Source organism: Oryx dammah, unplaced genomic scaffold, assembly GCF_014754425.2.
Source record: "Oryx dammah isolate SB20612 unplaced genomic scaffold, SCBI_Odam_1.1 HiC_scaffold_17, whole genome shotgun sequence".
Taxonomy (NCBI): Eukaryota; Metazoa; Chordata; class Mammalia; order Artiodactyla; family Bovidae; genus Oryx; species Oryx dammah.
The window spans coordinates 79,899,189-79,920,473 of record NW_024070201.1 but is presented as its reverse complement, the minus strand read 5'-3'; the positions used below and the strand labels follow the sequence as shown (position 1 = coordinate 79,920,473).

General features: G+C 47.1%; 1 protein-coding gene across 2 annotated transcripts; it reads right to left on the bottom strand.

Moving 5' to 3' along the window:
• Nucleotides 1–1,929: 1,929 nt before the first annotated feature.
• Nucleotides 1,930–20,351, bottom strand: LOC120877134 (membrane-spanning 4-domains subfamily A member 7-like). Of its 2 annotated transcripts, XM_040259471.1 has the most exons (6): nt 20,220–20,351; nt 16,269–16,432; nt 9,375–9,509; nt 7,647–7,703; nt 5,802–6,008; nt 1,930–2,631 (listed from the first exon to the last, which is right to left on the bottom strand). In XM_040259471.1, the coding sequence occupies exons 2-6, from the start codon at nt 16,416–16,418 to the stop codon at nt 2,467–2,469; spliced, it is 714 nt and encodes a 237-aa protein (XP_040115405.1). In that variant the 5' UTR covers nt 16,419–16,432; nt 20,220–20,351; the 3' UTR covers nt 1,930–2,466. The 2 variants fall into 2 exon arrangements, with proteins under 2 accessions (XP_040115405.1, XP_040115406.1); XM_040259472.1 differs by lacking the exon at nt 7,647–7,703.
• Between the last annotated feature and the right edge of the window lie 934 nt (nt 20,352–21,285).

The following is a 21,285-nucleotide window of genomic DNA, read 5'->3' as shown; positions in this document are numbered from 1 at the left end:
CCAGGTGGCAGATTCTTTACCATCTGAGCCACCAGGGAAGCCCCCTTTTTTATTTTAATTTTTAAAAAGTTTATTCATTTTCTTAGTTTATTTTTGGCTGTGCTGGATCTCTCCTCTGTTGCAGTGAATGGGCTTCTCACTGTGTTGCTTCTCTTCTTGTGGACCACCAGCTCTCGAGCGAGCAGGCTCAGTAGCTGCGGCTCCCAGGCTCTGGAGCACGTGGGCTCAGGAGTTGGGGCTCGTGGGCTTAGTTGTTCCATGTGGCCCGTGGGATCTTCCTGGATCAGGGATTGAACTCTTGTCTCCTGCTTTGGCAGGTGGATTCTTTACCACTGAGCCACCAGGGAAGGCCTGTTTTCCGTGTTACTCCTTGCTATTCTTATATTTGTTATGATTTTAACAGTTAAACCATAAAGCAAATAGTTTCACAAAACCTCCCATAATGTTCAAATATTATCTTGAGTATTTCCTAGTTTGTGGCAACCACGTATAGCAGGGTTCCTGAACCTTGACATTGCTGGCATTTGGGGCCTGAAGACTCTTTGCCATAGAAAGTTGTTCTGAGCATTGTAGCATCTCCCGGGGCTGGAGATTAGAGGATGACTTCAGCTCCTTGCCTACTCAGTGAGGCTGCTAACTTACTTTAGCAAGGAGACTCTCACTGGAGTTGGCTAAGATCAGAAGGATCAGAGAGTTCGTGGTAAGGATCTGAGTGTGTGTGACTCAACCAGTGATTTTGGGTTAAGTTTCTGAGGAAGATGCATTTTTAGAAAATCAGGGCTGAGAACTTGGGCGTCTAATATGTATGACAAATGTCTGCAGTGTCTTCTTGGGCTTGGTTGAAACCTTTCACCCCTTTTCTTACCACAAGTTTCTTAGATCTTCCGTTTAGTGATTCTTGCTAATTGGTTCCCCAAACAGAATGTGGTTATGAAGCAAAAAGGAAGGAGCCAAGACAGACTCCCAAATTTCTGACTTTAGAAACTCAGTGGATGGTCACTCCCATTTTGAAAGACAACCAGGCTAGGGGTAAGGGTTTGGATGAGAGGTTAGAAACGGAAGGTGAAATGTCCTTACCAATCCTCCCATCAGTTTACAATAGTAACCTAGATCATGCTGAATATAATCCTCTAGATATTCTGAAGAAACTTTCTACTAACAGTAGAAAGTAAACAAATAAGAAATAGATCTGGGATAACATACAATTTTATTGCATTGCTTGGCTTATTGGGTAAAAAGAAATCTCAGAGTTTCTCTAGCCCCAATGTAAAACATTCACACACACACACACACACACACACACACTTGAAAACATTCTAGTTCACTCTAGTGCACTCAGATCAACAAAAATAGTATCTCCAGGAGCCCATAGGCCTTCTAGGCCCCCTTCCAGTTATTTCCTGCAAGGCAACCACTCTCCTAACACTCTCAATTAGTCGTGCTTCTGCTTAAACTGTCCCCGTGGACTCATCATTGTGGGAGTCATCTGTGTGGCATATAATCGTGTGTTCACTTGCGTTGGTATATCATACTCCATTGTTTGTGTGTGTTAGTCGCTCAGCTGTATCTTTTGTGACCCCCGGGACTGTAGCCCGCCAGGCTCCTCTGTCCATGGGATTCTCCAGGCCAGAATGCTGGAGTGGGCTGCCATTCCCTTCTCCAGGGGATCTTCCTGACCCAGGCCCTGAACCTGGGTCTCCTGCGTTGCAAGCAGATCTTTACCGTCTGAGCCCCCGGGAAGCCTACCCGCTGTCCGACTACACCGCAGTTCTCGTTTCTCTCCTGCCCTTTGGCATTTGGACAGCTTCCTTTGGGGGCTGTTATGCGTATCACTTCTGCAGCCATCTTTGTACACGTCGTTCGGAAAGCACGCTGTGAATTTCTGCCACACATTCCCCTCTAGGATAAGGCCTAAGGCCTAGACCAGGGGACAACATTAGGAACCTCTTTATTGGGTAGTTCATGTTGTTCACGCCAGTACAGTAACAAAGTTAATTATATTTCTATGTGTCTAATTTCTTGTTTGGTCTAGAACTCAGATGGGAGACGCCTTCTGGTTAAATTTGATCTTTGAGTTTAGATATTTAAGAATAAAGTCGTTAAATGAGACAGTGAACAGAGGCATATTTAATTGACAGAAATAGAGCCATAGTATTTTAGAAGTATTTTTTAATTGAAATGTTCTTGGAATCTCTGAAGTTTAAAATTTAAGCAATGTGAGCATGAAAACACTGCAGAAGCAGGGCCTGCAAAACCACGACTCAGCCGGTTCACACTGGCTCAAGATCGCACATTCTCTCTTCTTTCCAGTTTTTATTGGAGTTTGGTTGCTTTGCCGCATTCTGTTAGTCTCTGCTGTTCAGCAGCACAGCAGAGTGAGTCAGCCACGCGTGTGCACGCGCTCCCTCCCCGCCGCCCCAGAGGAGCAGAGTCCCTGTGTTATGCAGCAGGTTCTGGTTAGTCAGCTCACCCCTCGGAGTGTGCACGTGTCGACTCCAGTCCCCCCGTTCCTCCTATTCGACTGGATGAGTGCAGGGCGGTCGCAGTAGACCTTTTCCACCAAAAGACAGACGCGTGTGCAGCCGCTAAGAGCTCCAGCACCGTGAAGGTGAGCATCACCACCAGGACACCCTGCAAATCGACACAGGAATGGTTGGCGCCCCGACTCGTTCAGGAGACGAGACTGCGAGTGAAGACTCTCATAGTGGAGAGAAGACGGGACGGTGAGGACCACGTCATCCTCTTTCCTGCTTTTTCTTTTGGATCTCGGAACCAAAGCAGGGAAATGAATAGCAAGGATTTCCCTCAAGACCTCGGTATTCCACATTCAGAGATGAGAGTCAGCCTTCATTCACCTGTGTGTGTGCGAAAGTCGCTCAGTCCTGGCAACCCCAAACAGTGCATGGGATTCTCCAGGCCAGAACACTGGAGTGGGGCGTCGTTCCCTCCTCCAGGGGATCTTCCCAGCCCAGGGATCGAACCCAGGTCTCCCGCATTGCAGGCAGATTCTTTACCAGCTGAGCCACCAGGGAGGAGGTCGCTCATTTACCTATAGTTGCTCCTATTATTTTCTCTTTTTTCTTGAGTGCTTTTGATTGCCACGCTGTTTCTAGGTGTGGGCGTGATTTTATTCATCCTGCAACAATCTCAGTGCAGTCCTTCAGTCTGAAACCTCACATCTTTCTTACATTCTGAAAATGCTCGCTCGTCTCTCCTGCACCCTCCCCATCTCCCAGGCCATCCCACTGGAGCTCATACGAGGTGTTCTGAGCCTTCTCCCTTCACTGTGTCCTCCGTGTCTTGTAACTTCTCACTGATATTTTCTGAATTCTTATCTTAGCGTATTGTGTTCAATGTGGTTTAATCCGACCTATAGGTTGTATCTCCTATTTAACTGATGCTAAGTTCTTAATTTCAAATATTTTAATTTTCATTTCTAATCACACTATTTGGCTCTTTTTCAAATCCACTTGTTTTTTGTTGTTGTTGTTGTTCATTGCCATATTCTTTCATTTTGGTTTTATTCCTTTTTTAATATCTTTAATCATTTAAAATACAGTTTCATTACAGCATTTTTTCAAATTATGATGTCATCTCTAACTCTTAGGTAATTAAATTTCATGTTTGTCCCATTTTCCACAATCCCTCATTTTTTCCCTTATGTTTTTCAAAATATTTTCATTCTTAGATAACTTCAGTGTGTGGGTGGTGATGGGTGAAGGGTTCTTTGGTATGTAGGAGACTCATAACTTGGACTTACAGACATCTCCGTTGATGAAGCCTCTTGAGAGTCCTCTAGATTGCAAAGAGTCCATCCTAAAGGAAATCAAGCCTGAACATTCATTGAAAGGACTGTTGTTGAAGCTAAAGCTCCAATACTTTGGCCACCTGATACAAAGAACTGACTCACTGGAAAAGACCCTGAAGCTGGGAAAGATTGACAGCTTCAAAGGGGACACAGAGGATGAGACAGTTAAATAGCATCACTGACTCAGCGGACATGAATCTGAGCAAACTCCAGGAGACAGTGGAGAACAGAGGAGCTTGGCGTGCTGCAGTCCATGAGGCTGCAAAGAGTTGGACATGCGTTAGTGATGGAAGAACAGTAACTCTTGATGGGAGTTGGGTTTGATTCTGATAGTACCTCAGGAATTCTACAGATCTAGGGACAATTTTAAGTTAGTCATTTTATTCAAAGTTCCTCTGTTTTATATGTAATTTTGGATTTGGGTACCCTATCTGCACAAGGCTTGGTGAGATGATTTCATCCTATAAACCTTTATGGAAGAGTTTCTGGAAGCTACTTGAGATGCAGGACAGAGTGTTTTCCTTGTCTTATTTCCTTTTTTTGTTGTTGTTGTCTTATTTCTTAAATAGGCTAAATATTTAGTCTCAGCTCCTAACATTTTGCAGGGCACTCGGTGTGAGCTTCCTGCATCCAGCGTGCCTGAAGAACCTCAAATCCTATCATGGGAATTAAAATTCCATGAGCCCAGCCTCCAACACCTATGTTCCTGTCCAGGCCACCATGGTCTTCTGATCTCTGCTCTGGCTTTACTATCTTTCTTAGTTTCTAGGATGTAAGATGACCTTCCTGCCACCCTCCCTTCTTTCCTTCTTCCGTCTCTCAATATGTATTTTTAACTTTAACTTTGTTACTTTCCCCAGGTAATCTTTATGTTAATAAAGAGAGTGGACTTTGAAGCCTGCCCGGTCTGCCGAGTCGTGGCTTCTCTGATGTAGCAGGAAGTTCTGTTTGGCTCTAGTTACCTGAGCGGGGGAGGCAGTTTGAGATGCGTTTTCGTTGAATTAAGCTCTGATTACCCACGGGGGGGGGGGGGGGGGCGGGAGAACGCCTCTCCCATTCTCCTTGCTTTGCCTGGCCTCTCCTGTGTGCCAGGGTTGTACTATCTGCTGGGCTTCCTCAAGCTGAGTCCCAGCCAGATGAGTCTCTGTACCCTTCCACTTCCTCAAGCTCCTGGATCAAAGCAGATGCTTTTGGCAACCTTTGGGTCCCACAGGCAACCTCACAGAAGGCTATGAGTTCAGAAATGCGCACAACATTCTCTGCAATTCAAGAGACAGATCCAAGGGCATGAGAGAGGTTGCCTTTGTCTCCCCAGCTCGGACAAGGAGAGGTCACACAGGGAGTAACCCTTCTCCTGGAAGGGCCGGAGTTTATGGTCTCCAGACTCTGAGCCTGCATATAGAGGACTGACTAAGCCAAGAGGGTCATAATCAACAGGTGGTGACCATTAGGTTTGGGGGAATCGTGGCAAGAAGATGGTGCCCGGGGGTGCTGGCATTCCTGCTAAGAGTCAAATCCCTGGGTAGACTGTCTCTCATTCTCTGCAGCCCTGCTGGGACCGTCTAGTAATTATGTGCTTGGGCTTAAGATTCAAGTTCCATACCAACTTACCATACAATGCATTAATCCCAAATCAGATCAAATTCAAACTGAAAGGAAATATTTCTGTCTGTGCTGGAGGCGGTGGGAATGCTTGTTCAACAAAGGGGGCACTTTGAGGGCTAAAGCTATTGAGAATGGGGTATTCATCATTTAAGAAGGGTGTTCAAATAGGTCATCACGCACAGCCCTTCTTGAGTCCCTGTTTTGACTTCACACACTGCTTCACCCGTATTATGCAGCCTGGTGACCAACCTCTTTCAACCATAATTATCGTATTTCCTGTTTGCTTCCAGACATTCCAACCAACAGGGCTGGAGACTGCTGAAAAGGCAGAAAAGTCTGCAAAGCAGGGACACTGAGATTTACATAACAGGAAGTGCAGTCTACTTACTGTTAGACCGACACTGGTCAGGAGACAGTCCTTGACGTCATATATCGAGTAATAGTACGTCGAGTAAGGCAGTGAGGATAGGTAATCCCTTCCAGAGTCACACTGCTGGGAGGCCGTCCTCAGGGTCACCAGGCTGCTGGTGAGGAGAATGAAGCCCACTCCAGCAGCCACAGAGCTCACTGCACTGAAGGTGAGGCTGTTCATGGCCTGGAAGAGAAATTCTTCATTGGGACCTCATCACGGGCGCAGCACGTGACTCTGTTCACCCTCCATCTACTGCGCTGCGATGGGACTTGCCTGCGTCTATTTTCTTCCAACCCGTGTGCTCCTTAGGGACACAGACTGTGTGTTATTTACTCTGTAGGCCCTGCTCACTACGTGGTTTGGCACCTCATATAATCAGTAAAAGTTTATCGAATGAGAAAATGTATGAACAGTTCTTTCTTAGGGGAAGAGGTCTGGCTCCTTGACTCTGCAGGGCCACCAAGACGGAGGAGGAGCTGCTCAGGCAACTGCCAGGGTCTCCTTGACGTCCTCAGTAGCTTTAGCATCATTCTTTTGCTCTAAGGGCTTCTGGAATATGGCCTTTGTCCCTCCTGGGAGGACCATTCTATGCCTCTCTTCCCATCAAGAAGCAGCTTCAGAGAAAAGGCAGAAACCAGCTGGAGAAGTTGGAATACCCACGTGGAGGCGGATCAGACCAATGAACCACACCCGTCACACTCTCTCCTGGGGCGTGTTCTCCATCTTGGGGAAACGGGCTTCCACGGGAGGTGATTCCTCCGCAACGCTGGGCCAGGCTTGGTGTCAGGCTCCCAGCACACTCTTTTCTGCTTTAACATCACTGAGGGGTGCCGGCTGCTGGGGAGGATGGCTGCCCTGTCCTCTCATCTCTTGTCCCCGTAGCTGCAGGCCTTTCGTGCTGAGCCCCTGAAGGAAGCAGCCTGAACAGGCAGAGTCTTTGCCCAGAGCTGCCGAGCGTAGGCAGGGGAGCCCGCGCACCGTCTCGGGCTCCGCATGTGAGCCACGGCGCGTTAGGTCACCCCGGTTGTGGCTTGCCTTCTCAGTGAATTCAGGGCACTTGGGGAACCAGCTCTGAGAGCTAAATGTTTCTCTTCCGCACGCTACAGACGAGAAAACTGGGGGCTGGAGAAGGCAGGAACTCTTTGAAGCGCACAGAAGTGTCAGCGACAGAGCTCTGGCCCTGTCCAAGGCTGTGAACTCTTCATTTTTCTGTCCGCCGGTTGTGGGGTTAAGACGTTTAGCCTCAAGCCTCAGGAGCTTATTCTGGCCTCATTCACCGTCTGATGTGCCCTCACCCATAGCTAACCAGACTGTGGACCTTCCTGAGTCAGGATGTGGCTTCTCCCTAGGCCGTCTTTGTGGGTGTGTGGCTGTGGGAAGAGGAGCTTGCTACGGAGAGGATCAAAGACCTCAGCGCCTGCCTCCCCTCGCCCCCTCCTGACCTTGTCAGCAAAGTGGCTGCAGTCTGACGGCTGTTTCTAAGGGGGTGGAGGAGATGGCCACAGGATCTAAGCCCACACACCTCTGCCTCTAGAAAAGGATCTCCCTGTCCTAGAAAGGATCTCTAGGCTCTAGCAAGATGGTTGTCTGTCCCCTTCAGGGCCAAGATAGTAAGTTGTAAAGAGCCCGTGGTATAGTCAAAATTTTCTACCATTTAACCAAACGAGGTAAACCTCCTACAAGCTTAGAATATGACGCTGGAGGTCTCTTTAGGGCAAAGAGCACTAGTCTAGGAGGAAAGAGCCCAAGTTCCCTCCGAAGAGTTAACCCTGAAGTTTCTTTTATTCCAGTCAGCTAAGAATTGATGGTTCTCATACTTACAAAAGTCTTACTTGACTTTTTTCCAGAGATAATTGAGAGGGTTCCGGTAATGGCAAACTGCTCAGAAAAGAGACAAATGATCAGTTCAGTTGACTTACAGAAATGTGACCACCGCGTTACTCTCAGGCGATCAATGTGTGTGTGAGTTGCTCAGTGGTGTCCAACTCCTTGCGACCCCATGGACTATAACTCACCAGGCTCATCCGCCCATGGAACTTCCCAGGCAAGGATACTGGAGTGAGTTGGCATTTCCTACTCCGGGGGACCTTCCTGACCAGGAATCAAGCCTGCGTCTCTTGTATCCTCTGCATTGGCAGGAAGACTCTTTACCACTGAGCCACCTGGGAAGCCCCAACTCAATCAATACGTCATGTCAATTCGTTGGGATCCATATGGACAGAGACCCCTGGTTTTCGCCCCCGGGATGCCTCCATTGACTCTGAAGAATCAGCAGAATGCACAGAGGAGCTGAATTTATGTAAAAGTGAAATCACTAGGAGCTGAGGAGGCCGGGGAAGCAGCCACACAAGGAGGGAGGCGAGTGCTGCTGCTGACGAGGCGGAAAGAGAGGAGACCGAGGAGGACCGCGACCTCAGGGCCCAGAAGGACAGGAGCAGCCGCCTAATGCCCACAGGAGACAGGCCCCGCCGGCACAGAGTGCAGAAACACACGGGGTCGAGCCGCTGCTGTCAACAGCCTGAGTTAGGCTGGGAGTTGAGGAAAGGGGAAGGCCAGATATGAAGAGTCTTTTAAAGCCCCCTAAGTCCGCATTTGATCCCAGGGGTATTAAGGGTCCAGTTGGTGGAGGGATAACGTTCTGAGAAGCTGAAACATGGGTTAAGCTTGTGGTTTAAACTTGGGATCGGATGGTCACAGACAAAGACAGTAAGCATGAGTCAATTCTAGCTTTCATCAGAGAATGTAGGCGCCCAGACTGTAGGTTAGATAGAAGAGTCAAGGACAAACGGTGCTCTGGGGGCAGAAGCAGGGCTCCCCCTGCCTCGATGCACGGTTTGACCACACGAGGACCATCCACACAGAGGAGGCGCCGTGGTAAAAGTCTGTCTGCCCAGAACGTGCCTTTTTCTCCTCTGTCAGAATGCTGCACGGAGAAGAAGTGGCCTTTTGTGGGAGATGCGGGGAGGTCCCGGCTAACCTCCAAGGAAAAGGGTCTGCTGGGCCCTTTTCCATGAGCCACTACATGGAAGACCTCATGATGCTGGAGATTGCCTCTGGCAGGGCAGCTCGCGTGCCCCTGGTCCCCGTGAATCCTACCACTGTCTGTTTAATCCTCTGCAGGTCTGTGGCGCCTACCAGCGGTGCTCATTTTATTTAAGAAAAAATGAGCTTTTCACTTTCTGCCGACAGGTGGATTCCTCTTAAACGGGAGGGATTCCAAGGGCCTCACCACGGGGCCAAAGAAGGGTGTGAAAAACCTCCCACTTTCTGGAAGTGTGTCATGAGGCCAGGTACGAGATGCTGCACCGGCAGGCCCACGGTGTCCCCATTTGGCCTCCTGCCCCAACCAGCCACCCCTGGGAGGCTCACACAGCATGGCCAAGACCCTCTCCACTTTCCCTGAGCTAGAGGCACGTGACATGCGACAGCAACAGAGGGAAGGTGGCGGAACTCAGTCTTCTCCTGCTTCTTGGGATTGAGTCTTTCCATGACTTAGCACCCAGTTGGCATTTATAAAGCATATCCCTTCTTGGAGACCCCACTACTCACACACAGAGCTCCTAAAAATGGGTACCCAGACATCAGAATGGTGGAAATGGCTGGGCTGAGCTGGGGAGAATTGGGAGCATAAACCAAAATGACCCCCAAACTTGAAATCACCAGGAAACACAGGATCTGGATGGTCTGAAAGAAATAAGAGGGAAAAGTGTGAAAAATTCCAGAGAGCACTGTGAATAGATGAGAGCTATCACTGCATGCACACTGCGAATTCTAAAGAGTGCAGAGCATACGGCACCGTCTGTCGTTAAAGGAGCATGGGGGTGTTACAAGGCGCCGGCGTCAGAGAGAGTCGTATATAACTAAACTCTTCTACTTCTGATAGAATTATTAACCAAGCAAATCAGGGTGTGATATATGCATTTTTAACTTTGTTTTGCAAAAGGTAGTTTACAGGGTTTTGTTTGGTTTGGTTTGGTCTAGGGCAAATAGATAGGGAAAAATTTTCCAGACAATGGTCCAGTTGGATGGCTATAGAAAGCAAATTTATCATGGGAATGTTAATAAAGGGCTCAATTTCAATTGAAGTAAAGTAGAGCAGAAAGTCTTTAGTGCCATAATTCATCTTATTTGTCTTCGGATTTTAATAATTATTAATGCTTTTTAATGACCCCAATGGTGGTGAGAATAGTCTGTATTTGTTGAACACTTTCTACATTTTAGCTATTCATCTCGTCTCACATATAGATAAGAAAAATGAGGCACCAGAGTTAAAATAACTTGTAAAAACCCATGCCAATGGCCAAATGGAAGAACTAGGTTTTTAGCCCTATTCATCTGATATTGAGCTTTACTCACTTTACTCACTGTTTAATATTTATTAAACACTGTTTTAAAACTCACTGTTTTAATATTTATTGACTATCCCAGACATCAGGGGAATAAAGCAAGTGAAAAATCACTGTCACCAGATGCGTATTACATCCTTTACCGATGAATTCCTTGGAAATCAAAATGAGTTAAGAGCGAAGTATTAGGAAATGCACCCTCAGAAGTACTAAGGGTGTGAGCCAAACTACGTACGGCACCGTCGGCTCCTTTTACCAAACTTGCCTGTCACTCTCAGTGAAAAGGTCAGCCCACTGCACACTTTTGAGCAAGGATAGTACATGATCTAATTCACATTTTTAAAAGATCATCTGTCTGCTGAGTTGAGAGTAGATCGTAAGGAAATAGAGCAGGGGCATGAATAAAGAGGTATTTCCGTAATCCATATGTGAGATGATGCCAGCCTGGAGGAAGATGTGGATGACAGAGGCGGAGAGGAGTTCCGTCATTTGGTTCTAGATGCTCTGTGGAGATTAAACCTATCGGACTTGCTAATGGTGTGAATGTAGATTATGAAAAAGGGATGAAGGGTGCCTCCAAGGGTCTCAGCTTGAGTATCTGAAGTGATGGAGTCAACACTGATTTAAAATGGGCAGGACTGTATAAGCAGTGGGCTTGGGGGTGGGAGATCCGGATTTCAGCCTGGGGCAGACTAGGGAGAGGTGTCGAGTGGATGTCCAAGAGGAGGTGCACATAGGCTTTTGGATACGTGAGGCTTAAGTTGGAGAAGAGATCCTGGCAACAGATAAAGCCTTTAAATCCCTAAATCCCAGATGAGTTCTCCATTGTAACAGATAAGGAAAGAACATGGAGTCAAGGACTGAGCTGTGGAGAACCCCAAATTTAGGATCAGCAAAATAGAAACAAAAAGCAAGACCCAGAAGGAAGGAGGAGACCCAGAAGGATTGATGTCCAAGAATAGAAAGAAAGTGAAAGTCACTCAGTTGTGTACGACTCTTTGTGACCCCATGGACTATACAGTCCATGGGATTCTCCAGGCCAGAATATTGGAGTGGGGAGCCTTTCCCTTCTCCAAGGGATCTTCCCGACCCAGGGATCGAACCCAGGTCTCCCACATTGCAGGTGGATTCTTTACCAGCTGAGCCACACAGGAAACCTAACAAGACTGGAATGGGTAGCCTATCCCTTCTCCAGCTGATCTTCTGACCCAGGAACCGAACTGAGGTCTCCTGCATTGCTGGCAAATTCTTTACCAACTGAGCTATCAGGGAAGCCCATCCAAGAATAAATACAGTATTTCAGGTAGGAGAGAGTGATCAGCTGCACCAGACCTTTCTATTAGTTTGAGAAAATCAACACCAAAGACCTGGGAATTGGGTTAGCAGCGTGGAGCAAAGGGGACAGATACCACCAGATATGTCTCAAGAGAGAGCATCATCCAACAGTAATTAGAGACACTGGCTTCCCACCATTAGGAAGTGCTCCTGGGAATGCAAGGGGAGAAGGGGGCACTAGCTGGAGGGTGTGGGAAGTTAAACGTATTTGGTTTTGCTTTTTGTTTGTTTGTTTTCAAGATGGGGAGACATTGCAGTAAGATTCTGCCCTCATGGAATTGATAAGAAAATTTTCAGAGAATTACTGGAGCAAGTGATAAGGGTTGGGATCTACTGCCCCCAGAGAGGAGTATCTTAACTAGAAGGTGGGCATTTATTTTATTTTTAGCAATGGGGAGCAGATAAAGAACATATGGGCACAGATGTGGATATTTATAGACGTGTAGCAGCTTGCAGACTTTCTCACCAGGTAGGCTCAATTTTCTTAGCCTTTTAGGAAGCAAGGTGATCAATGGAAAAGGAAGACTCTAGAGGTTATGGGGGCGGGGAAGGGAAAGAATCTATGAAGTGGTTTTCTGGGGTCATAGGAAAGTGAACAGATGAAATAAATGCCATGCACATTTTAGGCAGCTTTGACAGTCCATTTGGGCTTAGAGTCATAAATAAGAAGTGATGTGTATGTGTGCATGTGAGTGTGTGTATGTTTTCAGGCATGTGAGTGTGTGTGTTTTCACACACTCACAGGCATTTCACACGCTCACAGGCATTTCCCACACTCACACACATGTGAGTGTGTGTATGTTTTCAGGCATGAATTCAAGTACAGATTAGGCAAATGGGGCAGCGTTAGAGTTAAAACAACGTCATAGATTTTTTCCTGGAGAGTGTGCTATAAGGATATGAGGATGAGGTTGTTGAGGGTATCACAAGAGAGTGAACTACGGGGGTCATGGCTGGGAGAGGAAGGCTCTGTGAAGAAGGGTTATTATTAATAAGTTTCAGCAAGGTTAATCAAAGAATCGATGGAAGTCGGAGGGAATGGCCTTGAGAGGTTAGAATTTGTGGCTGTAGTATGAGACTCTTGAAAAATAGATAATGATTGTGAAAGGTTGCTGCTGAGCCATGAAAGACACCGGGATTCTTGGCCTCCAGAGGAGAGGAATTTGATCAGGGCCCAGAGATGAGGTTGATCGCTCAGAGCTTTTGTGGGATAAAGATTTATTAAAGTATAAAAGTGATAGAGAAAGCTTCTGACATAGACATCAGAAGGGGACAGAAAGAGTGCCCCCTGCTAGGTTTTAGCCAGAAGTTATATACCTCTTCGCAGGTTGCTAATTAGAGAAAGGACATGTCTCAAAACGCAGAGAGTGGCACCAGGCTGTGCACCCACAACATGCATTCTGAGATAACATGGGCGCCAGGTGAGTCATCCCAGGACAAGAGACAACCGACGTGAACCTTAAGAAAGGCAGGTTTCCAAGCAAATACATAGTCTCACTAACACAAGTGAGAGAGGAGAGCGGAAAAGCTGGCCTAAAGCTCAACATTCAGAAAACGAAGATCATGGCATCCGGTCCCATCACTTCATGGGAAATAGATGGGGAAACAGTGGAAACAGTGTCAGACTTTATTTTTGGGGGCTCCAAAATCACTGCAGATGGTGACTGCAGCCATGAAATTAAAAGACGCTTACTCCTTGGAAGAAAAGTTATGAGCAACCTAGATAGCATATTCAAAAGCAGAGACATTACTTTGCCGACTAAGGTCTGTCTAGTCAAGGCTATGGTTTCTCCTGTGGTCATGTATGCATGTGAGAGTTGGACTGTGAAGAAGGCTGAGTGCCGAAGAATTGATGCTTTTGAACTGTGGTGTTGGAGAAGACTCTTAAGAGTCCCTTGGACTGCAAGGAGATCCAACTAGTCCATTCTGAAGGAGATCAGCCCTGGGATTTCTTTGGAAGGAATGATGCTGAAGCTGAAACTCCAGTACTTTGGCCACCTCATGCGAAGAGTTGACTCATTGGAAAAGACTCTGATGCTGGGAGGGATTGGGGGCAGGAGGAGAAGGGGATGACCGAGGACGAGATGGCTGGATGGCATCACTGACTCGATGGACATGAGTCTGAGTGAACTCCGGGAGATGGTGCTGTACAGGGAGGCCTGGCGTGCTGCGATTCATGGGGTCGCAAAGAGTCGGACACGACTGAGCGACTGAACTGAACTGAACTGAAGAGAACATTTCCATGAGTAAAACATACTGGCTTGTTGAGCCCTAATCCGTTCTAAGTCTTAGGAAGAATCAACTTGAAGAAAGACAGAGGCTAAGTTAAATACATAGTTCATTAACATAGCTTAAGAAAAACATTTCCATAAGAAAAACCACATTGGCTAGCTCAAGGTTTGAGAAAACCGAAGTTCAGGTGGAACCAGGTGTCGTCATTGCCACACAGAATTTTAAAAGAACCTCCTTTTAGATTTGTGTGGAGAAGGGAAAAAACCTTGCATTTGTAGTTTGTTTTCTCCTGCTGCTTAAGAGAGAGATAAACAGTCGTCTGATACTTGCAGCCTACTTCCTCCGTTTGGGGCCCAGAGGTTTCCTGCCTGTTACCTTCTCAACTGGTTTCCTGCTCTTAGTGTTGATAAGGTACAGGGTGTGACCCAGGGAATGTTTGTCTAAGGAAGGCTAGACCAAATCCTTGGGGAGAAGAGGTCAGGGGACTAAGAGAGCACAGCACTGGGAAAGATCACAAACACCAATACTGAGATAGCAACGGCTTATGATGGAAACTCTGCACGGAGTGACGGTGACTAACAGTCAAAATCTTAAAGGGAAAGAGTGAGTTAGCTGGGAGACTGAAAGAAGTGGGAACTCGCTGACGTTTGTCTTTGTCTCTCCAATTCTTTCAAGGAATATGGGGATGGGGCTTAAAAAAAAAACCCTCTTAAGTGTAGAGTTTGCTGATTAACTCAAGTGTGTAAAATAGTAGCTGACGCATTGGAGGTGCTCAATAAAAGATAGGTGAATGTATGAATGAAAAACATATCTCTTATTGATATCTCTTATTGATTGCTGAAGAAAATGTGAAATGTGTTTGTGATTCTAGGCTACCTGTAGGCTGCATGGGCAAAACAAGAAGGAGAAAGGCAAGTCAGCTCAGCTATTTGAAAGAAGTAAATTAAGAGAGTGACTATTGGTAAATGATAGTAGAATAATAAACATTAATTGGTGTTATTTTCAAGCAACGTATTCATCAGACAGTTATCCTAAAGACAATCATGTTTCAGACTTTTCAGTATATCATTTATTGTTATTTTCTACGACACTGATTATTCTTAGGTTTTTTTAAACTAAACTCAAACTTCTTAAAATTTTATTCTATCAATCCTTATTTATTCCTAATATTAGAATTACCTTTAACAAATACCTTTTGAGGTTCATGACTGCCTACAATTGCTTGAAATAATTGTTCTCTTCCAGTGTTGAAAACACAACTAACATTTCAAAAATATCTTTTTCGGGTGAGAGACTGAAATTAGGATTTTTCAATTAATAAATGAAAAGGACAATTGCATTGTCTTTTGTTAAAAGTTGGAGCGAATAACCTACCAGGATGACACGAGACTCTAGAGTAGAAGTTTATAGAAATGAGAGGAAAAGACTGATCTAGAAGTCTCCAGGAGAGGCTAGGAAGAAGTTGCCTTCATTTGCATGCCTAGCAGTGAGTGTGTTGGTGGAAACTGTGCCCTTGGGAACAAGATTTCTGTTTGCACAAGCCCTCAGAAGAGGCTTTGAGAAAAAAAAATTGAGGGATAAAGAATATAACCCTGTTGTGCTGTGTGTGAGCTCCGTGCGCGCAGTCACTCAGCGTGTCCGACTGTTTTGCAACCCCGCGGACTGCAGCCCGCCAGGCTCCTCTGTCCATGGAATTTTCTGGGCAAGAGTACTGGAGTGGGCTGCCATCTCCTTCTCCAGAGAATCTGCCCCACCCAGGGATCGAACCCACGTGCCTTGCATCTCCTGCACTGACAGGGCCGCCTGGGAAGCGCCATAATGCTGTCAGTTCAGTCCAGTCGCTCAGTCGTGTCCGACTCTTTGCGACCCCATGGACCGCAGCACGCCAGGCCTCCCTGTCCATCACCAGCTCCCGGAGTTCACTCAGACGCATGTCCATCAAGTCGGTGATGCCATCCAGCCATCTCATCCTCTGTCATCCCCTTCTATAATGCTGTTAACTAACCCTGAATTCTGATTTTCGGCAGATTTCCAAATCTGGGGATGAGTGGCAGTTAGGTCTCTAAAGGCGATATTAAGGAGCATGTGGGAATTCGGTCCTGAACATGAAGGCTGGTGACCCAGGACACCTGGGCGTCTCATAGTTCCTCCCGTGAACGGGAGAAAATGAGCAGGGAGATTACTCTGGATTGTCTCATTTCAAAATGTTTAAGAAATATGCTCAAAATAAAATCAAGTTAAGCATACTGAGTAAAATCAAATGGTTAAATCCTAAGTCTCTACTATACTAAAGATAAATTATAAGAGGATTTATCGTGTAGATTTCTGGCGGAAAAGATCTAATGGTTTCCGTTAGTTTACAGAAGGGCCTGAGGAAGACGCAGACTTCCTATAAAGCTCCATTTCATGTCCCAACAAGCCTGGAGTCAGGGGGGTAAAAAGAAGGATTCTCCCAGGTCCACTGTAGATTGTGGTCTGCATACATTCCTAATATTTTCCCCAGGGTTCCCCCGTAAGGAGATGGACTTACTCCAAGAACTGTGGCTTCTTTCGGCAGACCTTTGGGCAGGTCATCTTTCTGGTAGACCCGTCCAGGCTTCTCTCTTTGGGAAATAACGACGCCCTTTGGAGTGAAGGCATCAAAGGCTCGGTCGGTAATGAGCTTGAGCGGTGATGGCATTGGTGCTGGTGATGCTGCAAAAAGAAGTGAACCCAGCTGGGACCCGAGGTTTGACTTAAAGATAGGAAACCAGACTTTGCGGGAGCTTAAGATTTTCCCCCATTGTCCAAGAGGTGACCTGTCCTTTAGGAACCACACTGAGTGCGGGAGCAGGGGAAGTGTTGGCCGGTAGCAAGCCTGCCGCAGCGCTTTCACTGTGGACAGGAAGCGCGTCGCGGGGAGAAAGCTGGAAACATTTTGAGGAGTCGCACGGTGCGGAGGCAAACAGTCCACAAGGAGCTCGCTTCGCACCCACTTCACTCTCCCTCCAGCCACCCCTGCTCTCACCCCTCTTCCTTACCCCTCTGAACCTCGGCTTCACCGTGGAACATTCCCAACCACATCGCCTGGTATGGTGTGACCAGACCTCGCAGCAGCCAGGGGGCAGATCCAGGCCCTCTGCAGTGGAAGCACAGAGCCGGAACCACCAGGGAAGGGCCCCTCCCCCGTATTGTAATTTTGTGCCACAGCTATTCTTCCCAGTCTCCGTCATAGTCTTATTTTCTTTCCTTTAAGATGTTGATCAATCCTCTTCCACATCCTTTTCAGCAAATGACTTATCTCACCTAGAACGGGGGCTTCCCAGGCGGTGCTGGTGGAAAGAAGTCTGTGCATTCGGTCGCTGGGTGGGGATGGTCCCCTGGAGGAGAAATTGGCACCCAGTCCAGCTGTTCTTGCCAGAAAGAAATCCCACGAACAGAGGAGCCTGGTGAGGTACACAGAGTCCACGGGGTCAAAAAGAGCCAGACCGGACAGCGGCGGCAGCACCTAGAGCAACCCCCTTGTCTCTATTGGTTTAATAACTGTCAGTATGAACACTTATTTAACTCCCGCTGAACTCTAGGCACTGGGCCGTAGTAGCTGTAATCCTTATAACAACTTAGATGTTATTAAATCCACTTCATACACTTAGACGCTTAGGGATAATAAGTTCAAGCGGTTTTCATTAAGTGAAAGTGCCATGCACAGTGTTTAGCCTGCCATCGTGTAGCCAACATAGTTAGTGCAAGCTTGGATTCACATAACTGGAAAGTGTCTGCACCAAGGCCCTCTGACCTGCGAGTTTTCTCTCAGGACCACATTCATCCTTATCTTTCCCTTTCTTTCATCCTAACCCTGGCAGCTTCAGTGTGGACTCAAGGAGAGAGCTGTCTGCTGTCCACCAGCTCAGCAGGACTGCTGCCTCTCGGGTGCTCCCAGGTCTGTTCTCCGAACAACATTCTCTTTCTTTCAGGTCGCACTTTGAATAAAGTCCCATGATTATCTGCTGGCGCCACTCTTAGGAACCAGTCTCTCAAGGTTCATTCATGTTGACACGTAGGGCAGAATTTCCTTCTTTTTTAAGACTGTTCTTAGGGAAGACTAAGTGTAGGAAGCCAGTCACAGAGGACAAAAACTGCACAATTCAACTTATACATGGTATCTAAAATAGTCAGACTCGTAAAAGCCAGGACTAGAATGGAATGGTGGTTTCCGGGACATGAGGAGTTGATGTAAAATATGTATAAAGTTTCAGTTACGCAAGATAAGCTCTGGAGATCTGCTGTACATCTTGCCTATAGATAACAATAGTGTATTGTACATTTAAAATTCTCTTACAAAGAGCTCATGTTTTATGCTCTTACCACAATAAAAATTAAAAAACAAAATTCGAAAGAAAAAAAAAATTGACCTTCAACTTAAAGATTTTTTTAAAGAAGTCTTTGTGGTTCTGGATTCCTTCCTATATTTGTCAGTTCTCGTAGCCAAAGGCCATAGTCTATGCTTGGCTCTAAGCCTGAGACTAGGGCTGGAATGCTAGGTGGTGCCTCTGCCTCACTGTACTCTCATATACCATCTATGTTTATTATCTGTTACCACTTAAACCTTTAGTTTCATACAGGTGTACTGTTGATTTACAATGTTGCATTCCTTTCGGCTGTAGGCTGCTGGAGACTCCTGGACAGTCACAGGCAAGCCTGGGCCAGTCTCCTGTGGAGCCGCCGCTCCTTTCTCCTGGGCCCTGGGGCGCAAGGTTCCGTTTGTGCCCTCCAAGAGCCTGTTTCCAAGTCCTGTCTAAGTTCTCTCGGCTCTGTGTTGGGGTTAATGGTGACCTCCTCCAAGAGGGTTTATGCCACACCCAGGTCTGATGCACCCAGAGCCCCTGCCCCGTGGCAGGCCACTGCTGACCCGGACCTGCGCAGGAGACACTCAGACACAGTTTTGGTTCAGTCCCATCACTTCATGGCAAATAGATGGGGAAACAGTGGAAACAGCGACAGTCTTTATTTTCTTGGGCTCCAAAATCACTGCAGATGGTGACTGCAGCCATGAAATTAAAAGATGCTTGCTCCTTGGAAGGAAAGTTATGACCAAACTAGATAGCATATTCAAAAGCAGAGACATTACTTTGCCAACAAACGTCCATACAGTCAAAGCTATGGTTTTCCAGTGGTCATGTATGGATGTGAGAGTTGGACTACAAAGAAGGCTGAGCACCAAAGAATTGATGCTTTTGAACTGTGGTGTTGGAGAAGACTCTTGAGAGTCCCTTGGACTGCAAGGAGATCCAACCAGTCCATCCTAAAGGCGATTAGTCCTGAATGTTCATTGAAAGGACTGATGCTGAAGCTGAAGCTCCAATACTGTGCTGTGCTTAGTTGCTCAGTCGTGTCTGACTCTGTGACCCCATGGACTGCAGCCTGCCAGGCTCCTCTGCCCATGGAATTCTCCAGGCCAGAATACTGGAGTGGGTTGCCATGCCCTGCTCCAGGGGATCTTCCCAAAGCAGGGATGGAACCCGGGTCTCCCGCATTGCAGGCCGATTCTTTACCAGCTGAGCCGCCTGGGAAGCCCATGATGAACAATTACCACTATGAGCAATGCCAGTGAATATCTTTGCCCCTCTGTGGCGCCACGTCTATTCAATTGCCTTCTGAGAGTAACATTTAGAAGCGTTTTTAAGGAGTTCAAGGATACACTACTTGAACTTTGACACCTATGGCTGGTTTTTAGGAAGAATTCTGTATCACCAAGATTCCTGATGACTTTGCAAGAAGGCTCCATACTGGTGCCATCGTCTCCAAGCTCCACTGTCTGAGAGAGCTCCTTTTTCCTTCCACATTCATCAAGGGGAGATAAAGATGTGGTAGCTCCCAACTTTGCAAAACACTTCTAAAACCCCAACTTTGAAGACAAGTCACCACTTGGAGGCCACCTGCTCTGCAAAGAGCAATTTTCTCTCCTACAGAATTAAAACAGAGCAGTGGGGCTCGATGCTGAGGGTTCAATCTAGCTGCACAGTGTTTCTTGAGAGCGCGTTCTGTATAAGACTACACACCAGGAAATGCAGAGAATTATAGAAAATCATCCCCTCAACATCTTGAAGGAAACCTGAGGATCATTTCACTCCATTCTCTGATTTGGAAAGTAAATAAACAGAAGCCTGGGAAGTCTTAGCAAGCCAAGCAGGGGGTCAGAGACAGAACGAGAATCCTATTCCTGGCTGCCCACTTAAAGGACGGTCCTCGCCCTGCAAATTCATGATCCAAGTCAAAAGAAAAAGTGAAAGTGTTAGTTGCTCAGTTGTGTCCAATTCATTGCGACCCCATGGACGGCAGCCTGCCAGGCTCATCTCTCCCCTGAACTCCCCAGGCAAGAATCGGAGTGGCTTGCCATTCCCCTCTCCAGAGGACCTTCCCAACCAAGAACCCAGGTCTCCTGCATTGCAGGCGGATTCTTTACCATCCAAGCCACCTGGGAAGCCCAAACCTTGGTACCTACCTGTTCCCGCAGCCCAGGCCTGTGTGCTGTGGCTGGCGCGGCAGCTCTACAGGAGGAGCTCAGCCAGAACCTCCCACTGCTGTTCCTGCTGCAGCGACCTTGCTCCTCTGCCCTCCCACTTCTGACACTTCCCATCCCTTCTTCAGAATAGCAGTACTTCCAATTTTAGAAATGATTTGCTCTATTTACAGACAATTGATGTGTGAAAAATAATTCTTCCTCTTTCTGAATTTCAAGGTCTGGGAAATAACACAAAGGAGAAGTAACAGATAAGAGAAAGAGCTTGTGAAGATGTGTGAGACGCACAACCCCAGTTAGAAGCCATTTCCCTTTTCCTTGGGTACATTCAGCTGATTCCTTTAAGCCTGAGTTTTCTTATCTGCTAAACTTAGGCCACCTGCTGTGAAGAGCTGACTCATTTGAAAAGACCCTGATGCTGGGAAAGGTTGAAGGCAGAAGGGGACGACAGAGGATGTGATGGTTGGATGGCGTCACTGACAATGGACATGAGTTTGAATAAACTCTGGGAGTTGGTGATGGACAGGGAGGGCTGGCGTGCTGCAATCCATGGGGTCGCAAAGAGTCAGACACGACTGAGTGACTGAACTGAAGTGAAATGAGGCTTGTTGTTTAGCCATTAAATCATGTCCAACTCTTTTGCAACCCCATGAACTGCAGCCCACCCGGCTCCTCTGTCCATGGGATTTCCCAGGCAACAATACTGGAGTGGGGTGCCATTTCCTTCTTTAGGGGATCTTCCCAACCCAGGAATCGAACCTGTGTCTCCCGCGTTGCAGGCAGATTCTTTACCACTGAGCCGCCTGGGAAGGTAGACAATAATAATGTGGGCGCTGCTGCTGCTGCTGCTGAGTCGCTTCAGTCGTGTCCGACTCTGTGCGACCCCACAGATGGCAGCCCACCAGGCTCCTGTCCCTGGGATTCTCCAGGAGAGAACACGGGAGTGGGTTGCCATTTCCTTCTCCAATGCATGAAAGTGAGAAGTGAAAGTGAAGTCGCTCGGTCATGTCTGACTCTTAGTGACCCCCTGGACTGCAGCCCCCAGGCT

What these genes read in the sequence shown, in the direction of transcription:
- LOC120877134 (XM_040259471.1), bottom strand. Translation starts at nt 16,418, where the DNA reads ATGCCATCACCGCTCAAGCTCATTACCGACCGAGCCTTTGATGCCTTC. An exon ending in CATTTTTAGGAGCTCTGTGT is followed by an intron (nt 7,704 to 9,374) that starts GTGAGTAGTGGG and finishes TTTTCTGAGCAG; the next exon opens with TTTGCCATTACCGGAACCCT. An exon ending in TGACCAGTGTCGGTCTAACA is followed by an intron (nt 2,632 to 5,801) that starts GTAAGTAGACTG and finishes GTCGATTTGCAG; the next exon opens with GGTGTCCTGGTGGTGATGCT.